General features: G+C 44.1%; 1 protein-coding gene across 1 annotated transcript in view; it reads left to right on the forward strand.

Annotated features, from left to right (window-relative positions):
• The first annotated feature begins 1,583 nt into the window (after nucleotides 1–1,583).
• CKAP2 (cytoskeleton associated protein 2) overlaps nucleotides 1,584–10,385 on the forward strand; it is an 18,876-nt gene continuing 10,074 nt past the window's right edge. The window contains exons 1-4 of the mRNA XM_015429049.1: nucleotides 1,584–1,697; nucleotides 3,008–3,063; nucleotides 5,607–6,382; nucleotides 7,518–7,740. Coding sequence (XP_015284535.1) covers nucleotides 1,667–1,697; nucleotides 3,008–3,063; nucleotides 5,607–6,382; nucleotides 7,518–7,740 — 1,086 coding nt within the window. The 5' untranslated portion in view covers nucleotides 1,584–1,666. The remainder of the gene's footprint in view (nucleotides 1,698–3,007; nucleotides 3,064–5,606; nucleotides 6,383–7,517; nucleotides 7,741–10,385) is intronic.

Genomic DNA, 10,385 nt, shown 5'->3' on the forward strand with positions numbered 1-10,385 from the left:
TGAGGTGGTCTGGTACGCCCATCTCTTTGAGGACCTGTCATAGTTTGTTGTGATCCACACACACACACACACAAACAAACCAATAGCATTTATCAAATTAAATAAGGGAGTGTGGGGCAACCGGAACAGAAGAATGTCACCACAAAATAATAGATCAAGATGGATCGTCGTGTTTGTCTCTAACAGTAGAAAAGAGCAAGAGTCCAGTAGCGCCTTAAGAGACTAACACAATATGTGGCAGGGGGTGAGCTTTCTGCTCCCTTCCTTCAGATACAGCAGATGAAGAAGTGAGCAGTGACTCACCAAAGCTCATCCCCTGCTACACACTTTGTTAGTCTTTAAGGTGCCACTGGACTCTTGCTCTTTTCTACTACCACAAAATAATGTTCTTTCTCGTTCTGATCAAAGCTTTTGAAAAAAATCGTACTGCCCCTCATAGGGAGCAATAAGGGAATGTCTCCTCTGTACAAACAGAGCCTCTGATTTTATTTAGGTATAACTAGAAGGGCAACTTAGAAGGCGAAGCAGGAGACGAACTCCCTCCTGGGAGCCCAGTTGACAGCTTAGAAAGGCAGTCAGACATCGATCCTGCCCGTGGATTTTTAATTTTTATTTTACATCAACTTCTCTTTGCTGCTGCCCTCAAACGGCCGCCGTTGAGTGTTGACTCTTAATAAGTCTGAAAAGGAGCAACTATCGTGGCGGAGTCATTGCTTGCTGGCGCCCTCACTTGACCGCGCTTCTCTGCTCTGAGACTGGCGTTCTGTTGTTAAATTTGATTTTTATGCACGGCACATTGAGAACTTTTAAAGCGGAAAGGCCACATAAATTTCACATATCTAAGGGTTCATTAAAGAAGCAATAATGTGTAACAGCCCTGACCTAGATGGCTTAGGCTAGCCCGATCTCATCAGATCTGGAAGCTAAGAAGGGTCGGCTCGGTTAGTATTTCGAGGGGACATCACCAAGGAATACCAGAGTTGCTATGCAGATTGCAAACCACCGCGGAACGTATTTTGCCTTGAAAACCCTACAGGGCACCCGCCATAAGCGGGCGGCGACTTGACGGCATTTTCACCACCTTGTGACAAAATTAAAAACGAGATAAATACAGGGGCATCATAGCCTAGGAAACATTTGCAGAACAAAATGAAACGAAGCAGGACTGACAACGCAGTGATAGGTCTATTCAGAAGTCAATCCAATGAATTCCCGAATAAGTGTGCCAAAAACTGAAGCCTTAACGGCTAAACGGCTAGCTTTGTTTTTGCAAGCGGGGCGTGGGTTGTCAAAGCCCTGGAACACGTTCACTTCTGTGTCCAACTAGCACTAAGACCCCCGCACAACCGAAGATCAACCCCGCTTCGGAAAACCATTTTGAAGTCGGCCTTCCCTTGGCTCCTCCCCCTTTCTAGGGAGCCGCGGAGCGTTTGCCTTCCCTCCTCCAACCTATCACGTTTCTCGCTTGTTCTAATTGGTTGATTCAAGCACTGAGGCCACGCCCAGGCCAATAGGTGAGGGCGCTTTCGCGGCGTGGTTTCCCCGCGCGTGATTCAATTCAAATCGACTGGAGTCACCGGTGGGTGTCGGTTTTTATTCGGGAGAACGGCAGCTGTGGTGCGTTGGTTCTTGCTATAGTTCAGGAAGGGAGCGTGCAGAGTCCTTGATGCCGTCTGCCCGTCCGCAATCAATCCCAGGTTTTCTTAATTTGTATACAGTTTGGGGAGGGAATTATGGCGTCGCCGGTTATTAGAAAGCTGCAAGCTGGTTTTGGGTGCAGGCGTGCTTGGAGGAGCAGCGGGAATAATTAGGGATGAACATACTAATTTTACTATTATCTTTTGGTGTAGGGGTGTCAGTTTCTGGGTTCAGAAAGACCTGGAGATTTTGGGGGTGGAGCTTGGGGAGGGGGTCCTCAGCGTGGTGTAATGCCATAGAGTCCACTCCCCAAACAGCCATTTCTCTCCGAGGGAACTGATCTTGATTGCCGGGAGATCTCCAGGTACTACCTGGAGGTTGGCAACCCTATTTGTTGAGTGTTCCAGTTGGCTACATCCTCAACTCTGTTATATCTCTGTTGTAAGCGGTTCTGAGCCCTGAGGGTGTCCTAGAAGTTTAATACATAAATAACTCTTTCTGAGAAGCCAGGAAAGTGGTATTATTTTTTCCTTGTAGCTGTTGTTGAGCTGTTCTGGATATTAAGTTTTTCTAATACCATGCTTCTCCTAATTAACTTTTGAGTAACTTAAACATCCTTTGCAGGATGCTTTTTTAAAAGAAAAAATGTTTAAACTACTCCACTGTAGACAGTACTGTGGACAGTTGATCAGTTCTTTATAAGGTGGCTTCATGTGTGTCAATGGCTAGTTTTGTCCACACAAGCTTTTATTTCTATAGAAACCATATTTTGAACTGGAGTCCCGTGGCACTTTAGACTATAAAAATGTAGTCCTCCAAAAAGCTTTCACAAATCACACCTCTGCTAGTGATGAAGTGAGCTCTGACTTGTGATAGCTTATGCTGGGATAATTTTTGTTAGTCTTTGAGGTGCTACTTGGCTCCTGGTTATTTTTGCTGTGGCAAGCTAACACAGTGGCCACCCCTGTGGAATCATATTAGTAGCTACGCTGAATCCGTAACCTCTTGCTGCAGTTCTCCTTGAACTATTTTGAATTCAACAAAAGCAGGAAGTAAATTGAAAATGATATTGGTAAAAGGACAGGGCAATATATTCTTATCAAGTTTGAGAGATGTGGTGGGGGTGTTGCTAGAAAATGTGAATACACTTGGTTTTCCCTAGGGGAAATGGGTCTTTCTGGGACCTCGCTGCCACCATTAAAAAAACAAAAACCTCCAAGTGTGATTGGACTGCTTTAGTAATTAAGTCATCCAACATTTTCCAGATGCTATAGGCTTAGAAGAAAGATTATCCCAGCATAAGCTGTCACAAGTCAGAGCTCACTATTACAATTACAGTTACATTCTTTTTTCCCTTAAACACTTGTAGGAATGTCAGTTGAAGTGAATCCGCCAGACAAAACATCACTGACAAAGCAAGACATGGTAAATATCAAACATATTATTTGGTGTTTATTTGCTTCAATTTCAAGTTCAGATGTAGTACAAGTACTTTGCAATCAAAAAACGAGTCAGGGATCTCTGTTATAAAAGAGAATGAGCTTGAATTCACCCATGTGAATGAGGTGGAAGGATCCTATGGGTTGTTAATTCAGATTGTTGAATTGCAACCTGGAGAACATGCTTGTGCTTCTTAAAGTCTTCCATGAAGCTAAAGGCAAGGTAGGTATGGCTTCTGTCATCCATTCCTTCCCTTGCAGCCTCTCTGTTGGTGCTCCTTTGCCTGCATGTGTGAGAAGTCCTTGCTTGCCTGAGTGCACAAGATGAATCTGAAGGAATGGGTGGGAGCAGCGTGTTAACATAAGAACATAAGAGACGCCAATGTTGGATCAGGCCAAAGGCCCATCCAGTCCAACACTCTGTATCACACAGTGGCCAGAAATACCAGGTGCCATCAGGAGGTCCACCAGTGGGGCCAGGACATCAGACGCCCTCCCACTGTTGACCCCCCATCAAGCACCAAGAAGACAGAGCATCACTTGCTCCAGAGTCCCTATCCATACCTTGTGGCTAATAGCCACTGATGGACCTCTGCTCCATATGCTTATCTAATTCCCTTTTGAAGCTGTCCATGCTTGTAGCCGCCACCACTTCCTGTGGCAGTGAATTCCAAGTGTTAATCACTCTTTGGGTGAAGAAGTACTTCCTTTTATCCGTTCTAACCCGACCGCTCTGCAGTTTCATGGAGTGCCCACAAGTTCTTGTATTGTGAGAAAGGAAGAAAAGTACCTCTCTCTACCTGCTCTATCCCATGCATAATCTTATAAACCTCAATCATGTCACCCCTCAGTCGTCCTTTCTCCAAGCTAAAGAGCTCTAAGCGCCTTAACCTTTCCTCATAGGGAAAGTGTTCCAACCCTTTTATCATTCGAGTTGCCCTTTTCTGCGCTTTTCCCAAAGCTATAATATCCTTTTTAAGGTGTGGTGACCAGAACTGCACACAGTATTCCAAATGAGGTCTCACCATTGATTTATATAGAGGCATTATGATATTGGCTGATCTGTTTTCAATACCCTTCCTAATAATCCCCAGCATAGCCTTCTTTATTGCAGTCACACACTGTCTCGACATTTTCAGTGAGTTATCTACTACAACTCCAAGATCTCTCTCTTGATCAGTCTCTGCCAGTTCAGACCCCATCAATGTGTATCTATATTTGGGATTTTTGGCTCCAATGTGCATCACCTTGCACTTGGCCACATTGAACCCCATTTGCCATGTTGACGCCCACTCGCCCATCCTTGACAGATCCCTTTGGAGTGCCTCACAATCCTCACTGGTTTTCACCACCCTGAACAACTTTGTATCATCTGCAAATTTAGCCACTTCACTGCTTACTCCCATCTCCAAATCATTAATGAACAAGTTAAAAAGCAGTGGACCAAGTACTGATCCCTGCGGTACCCCACTGCTTACCACCATCCACTGAGAAAATTGCCCAATTATACTCACTCTCTGTTTTCTATGAATTAGCCAGTTTTTGATCCATAAAAGGACTTGTCCTTCTATCCCATGATTTTTGAGCTTACTTAGGAGCCTTTGATGAGGTTCTTTTGACTGCAGGCCTTAGGTTTGCAGGGAATAGTCCCCCATCTGTACAGTTTTGATCACCATTTTAGGACCATGATTACAGTTAGATATATTGATAGAGCAATGTTTGTAGAAATTAAATAAAATTATTAGTATATGTTTTTGTCATACTATAATTAAGTTGCTTATGATGTAAGCACATTTTAAGATAGATATGGCCTATTTCTTTGGATAGCTACTTTATTATGCTCAGATTCATAGACTTAAGTCGTGAGGAAACACAAATACCAGGGATTTGATAATGGTCATGCAAATTAAACTCCTACAGTTGTATTACATTATGTTATAGGTGTGATGGGAGCATTCAAGTATTTGCATTTCCTACCTTTCACCATTGCCTATGGAAGGGCTGCTTAATCATAGACTTCCTTCCTCCGATAACAGAAGGAATTGTGTGTGTGTATCTAATGCTCTGACTAGTTTAAGCCAGCTTCTAGCTATTAATACTATCTTATGTTGAAGACACCCTGACGTAAATAGCCCAGGCAATCTGAATCTCAACAGATCTCGGAAGCTAAGTAGGGTCGGCCCTGTCTAGCATTTGGATGGGAGACTTCCAAGAAATACCAGTCACTGTTCAGAGCCAGCCAATGGCAAACCACCTCTCTGAACATCTCTTGCCTTGAAAACCTACAGGGTTGCTGTAAGTCATCTGTGATGATGGCAAAAAATAAAAATGTTAGAGCCTATTAATCAAACTTCTGCAACAGTATCTCAGTGTTATGATGCCAGACTGTGAGGTTAAAGTAATGGTATTTGTCATCTTTGTTCTTGCTTCTGTATTGTGGTTTTAAAAAATGCAAGGGTATGTATGCTCCTTCGTGTTGGGAATACCTGTGTGGAAGTAGTATCGCTTAGTATGTTAATCTCATTTCAGGAAAACAAAGAAAATGCAAATAGTCCCGCATGGAACCAAGTGGGTTGTGCTCTGGAAAAAAGTTCTGCATCTCCATCATCCTTGAATTCATCTGCTGTCCTGAAGCAAAGTACTAGAGGTATAAACTGTGGCCCTGGCGCTATTACAATGGCTGCTGTTCCCAAAGTTGAGCCTGCTGAAATAAAGAACCCGCGCATGTCATTCAGTCAGACCTTCTTACTCAAGAAAAGCACAAAAGAAAAGCAGCAGAATTCCAGTGTGAGCCTTCCAGAGAAGCGGGTGCTTGGCTCCTATCGTGGCAAGATAGTGTCATCTAAGATAAACTCTTTCAGAAAATCATCAGAGAATGAGGAGAGAAAGAATTCTTTGGTTGCTCCTGCTAAGCCAGTGGCAAAGACTGAACCTACAAAGGACAGAGTCACTAACGCAGGGATTGCTTCTAAAGCCATACATATGCCATCACGTCAAACCAAGCCTCCTGTTAAGGTATTGGTTGCCCAGCCCAAAGCCATCTGGAACCGTGAGAAACCATCAGTCAGGACTTCATTGGTGAATCAAGTGGCTATCCAAAAAAAGCCCAATAAGAATTGGACACCAATGTTAAAAACAGTATCATGTAATGCTGCTAACTCTGAACAAAGACCAAAGAAGGCAGTTCCATCGACAGGAGCTTTGACAGGCTCTGCTTCTGAAAGTAATGGCACTAACCGTCTGTTGGCATCAAAAACAGTTGGCAACAGGAAAAGTGCTCTGCTCCAATCTGCAGAAATGAGAAGGTATTGGCAATTTTGACACCACTTTGTTCCGTGCAGCCAAGTAAGATGTGCTTTTCTACATCCTTGAGTATACAAACGGGTTCTGGTGCCCAAAAATCCAAGTTCATATGTTTGATAGCAGACAGAATTCTTATAGGGTGGCTTCTGTTCAGCGTCTAAGAGCAGATTTTCGTCTCCTTTCTATATATGGGGTACTAAGCTTCTGAATCAGACAGTGAGAAATGTAAAAGCTAATAAAAAGAATTGCTTGACAGCAGGCTTGGGAAAGACCAGATTGGGCCTGCAGTTCTAGGAATGAGTGTCAAAGGCACTGATCCCTTTGATTCAGTGAGGAGGACCGGTGTTAAAATGACTGAAATCACCAGGCATAGAAAATATAATGGCACAAATGCCCTTAAAAATGTTTGACATAACTTTGAATGTATCCAAGAGGGTGCTTCTGGACCTTCATCCTTGGACTGAACCATGGTTAGGTGATCAAGAATATCCGATGGACCTGTGTCTTCTTCCTCCCTGTTCTTATGGGGGCACTGCTTCACCTTTTCAGTTCTCGAGCTAACCAGGATTAGTCTTGCACCTGCACTACTATTTTTTGCTAACCGTAGCACTAAATCATAGCAGGCAACCAAGATTTAAAAAGGGTTTGCAAACTGTAATTTGGGCCAACAGTGGTTTGCATTAACATCAGTGTGTAGAAGTACACTACTATACATAGCTCTTCAACTATTTAGAGGTGAGGTGGGAGGAATGCAGAGGTCCATCAGATATTCCCACTTCTGTATTAGTAAGCACTTGGGTAACATGACTGTAGCCAATGTCTGTTGCATGGTAAATTGAAATTATTGTATGGCATTGTGCGTGGAATAGCCAGGAGATGCCCAGGGGGTAGTTTGGCTGCCAAAGCTATAGCTCTTTTTTGGCACCACGTAAGTGGCGAAAAGTTATGCTTATTCTTAGACTGAGAGTGCTGTGACTTACCTAAGGCTACCCAGCCCGTTTCAAGTGGGGAATCGAACCCAGTTCTCCAGATTAGAGTCTGCTGCTCTTAACCACTACACCAAAATGGCTCTGTTGCATGGTTATCTCTGCTCTTGAAAAAGGAACATATTGATAACCGTGGCGTACATACTTGCAGATCTCAGCTGGCTGCCTGGCAAGCATCTAAAGGGAAAGTGTTGAAGAAGCCACCTGCTCCCTTACCAACAGATGCTCGGCCTGCAATAGAAGAAGAAGAAGACCAAACTGAAAAAGAACCACCCGAATCCTTCTGGGCTGCCATAGCAGAGGAAGATGAACAACAATTATTCAGTGATACAGTCAATAAAACCCTCACAGAATGTCTGTCCTTAATTGGGAAGGTGAGAATTCTTTTAAGCCCCAAGTATGCTCTTTTGACATACAAGGAGGTAAGTAACGGGATCTTATCAGATTGTGATGTTAATTCCAGAACAACTTGTCTGTTTTTGGATGGAGTTTGTTTGAGTTACTTAATGGTTAAAAATCTGCTGTTTGCAAGACTTCTTACTGTAAGTAGGAGACAAACTGATCCTCAAAAAAGTAGATTAATAGTCCTCCTTCCAAGGCACTTTCTACACCAGGCTCAGGGTGATGTATGTGGATAATTGCTGCCTGTAGTTGGTGACACCCCACAATAACAACTGCAGCTGCTGGGGGCAAGGTGCTGCCTAATAGGTGTTAGATTCTTACTTGGCAGATGCACCAAAAAACAAAAGTGAGGAAACTTGAAAGGCCTTGTTAGCACCACCAGCTACCACCTGTAGCAAACATAACCTTGAGCTTTATTGACAGTCCTTCACACCCAGTGCATGGCTTCTGCTAGGGGTGTGCATTTGGCTCTAACTGAGCTGAAAAAATAGCCAGGAAATACCTTAATGCTACTTATCAGCTATTTCAGCTGGATACAGAGGGGGGTGTATCTTCGGTTATCGAGCATAGCCAATCCCGGATAATCCCCCCCCCAAAAAAAATAAATAAATAAATTGGGATTATCCGGGAAAACAGGATAGCCCAGTTAAATGGCATTTAAAGAGAACAGTCCCTTTTAAATACCACTCTGGGTGAAGCTGCAGCTTTACAAACACATTTAAAGGGACCGCAGCACCTTTAAATGCCTTCGGGTCCATTATAACCTGTGGGGACCATTATAGTTAGTGATCCCCATAGGCTATAATGGGGAATCTATGCAGGGGTCTGTTTTTTGAGGTAGAAGCAGGGGTCGTTTGGGGCCGGAGTGCACTGGCGCACTGCTCCCGCAGCCCCGGTGGCGGCAAGCCCCGCCCCCACGTTTCTTCAGTCTAGAGTCGCGCCGCAGCAGTGGCGTGATCTCTCCATTGTATTCTATGGCCCCATAGAATACAATGGAAAGATTGCACCGCCACTGCGGCACAACTCCAGAGAGAAAGGGTTTAAACTTTAAACCCCTTCTCTCTGGAGTCGAGCTGCAGCATGATCTCACCATTCTATTCTATGGCCCCATAGAATAGAATGGAGAGATCGCGCCGCTTCTGCAGCGCGACTCCAGAGAGAAGGGGTTTAAAGTTTGGCAGGCCGGCTGGAGAAGCGGGGGGGGGGGGCTTCAAAAGCCCCCGTTTAAAGTTTAAACTCCTTCTCTCTGGAGTTGTGCCCCAGTGGCAGCACGACGTTTCCACATTGTATTCTATGGGACCATAGAATACAATGGAGAGATTGCGCCACTGCCATGGCGCGACTCTAGAGAGGAGGAGCTTGGGGGAAGGGGTGCTACCACCATTTGTGCACACACACACCCTTCTGACATAACTTGTGATTTCAGGGGGCATGGCATATGCTAATGAGCTATTATGCGAATAGCTTATTAGGTATGCTAATAGCACCAAATTTTCAGTGTAGTTTCTGGTGCCTCTATTCGAGATTCCTCCAAGTTTCAAAAAGATCAGGATCCAATTCTATGGGCACCCAAAGTAGGTGCCCCCACCTTCCATTACCTCCAGTGGAGGAAAAAACAGCAGAAAAGAAGGGACTGATGTCAAACCAGAGAATTTGTGTAGTAAGAACTGAAGGGGGGCATTTTTGCAGAACCAGGGCCACTGTAGCAATGCCAGCTCAACAAATTCAAAACTTAAAAGAGGCAAGGCCCCTGGCCTGGATGGGATCTCTCCTGAATTTTTGAAGGAAAACATAAATTGGTGGGCACTTATTTACCTATATTGATACAACAGGGAAGGTCCCAAAAGAATGGGGGGTGGCCGCGGTTGTTCCTTTCTATAAAAAAGGTAACCGAAAAGATCCTGCAAACTATAGGCCTATCAGTCTTCTAAGTGTTATAAGTAAATTATATGCTAAACACCTTCAAGAAAAATTTACACTTTGGATGGAGCAGGATGATATAATAATTCAGGAACAAGCAGGGTTTAGGCAGGGCAGATCGACTATTGACCACTGTCTTCTACTTAGGCACCTTATAGAAAAATATGTTTGCAAGGGCCCCCCATCTTTATATGCGGCCTTTATCGATCTCAAGGCAGCCTTTGACTCTATTTCTCGACCTGTACTATGGAGTGCCCCCCTTTATCGATCTCAAAGCGGCCTTTGACTATTTCTCGACCTGTACTATGGAGTAAACTTGAAGCCTCCACAATAGATAGGAGACTTCTAGCTCTCATCCGTGCTTTACATGAACATACCTCTCTGAGGGTTAGATGTACCGGGTTGGGCCACCTGACAGATGAAATCCCCACCCTCAAGGGAGTTAGGCAGGGGTGTATGTTGGCTCCAGCTCTCTTCAACATCTACGTTAACGATGTTGTTGGATATCTAAATGGTACAGATCTCCATCCACCCAAATTGGCCCAGCCCCCTATTCCTATACTTTTATATGCTGACGACGCTGTTATTCTTTCTAGAACCTCAATTGGCCTGAGAAGGGCATTAAAAAGGTTTGCCAGTTATTGTAGTGAACAGAAATTGATTATTAACTATCAGAAGACGAAGGTGATGGCCTTTG

This window comes from Gekko japonicus, unplaced genomic scaffold (assembly GCF_001447785.1).
Source record: "Gekko japonicus isolate JY-2015 unplaced genomic scaffold, Gekko_japonicus_V1.1 scaffold1705, whole genome shotgun sequence".
In the NCBI taxonomy this organism is placed as follows: domain Eukaryota; kingdom Metazoa; phylum Chordata; class Lepidosauria; order Squamata; family Gekkonidae; genus Gekko; species Gekko japonicus.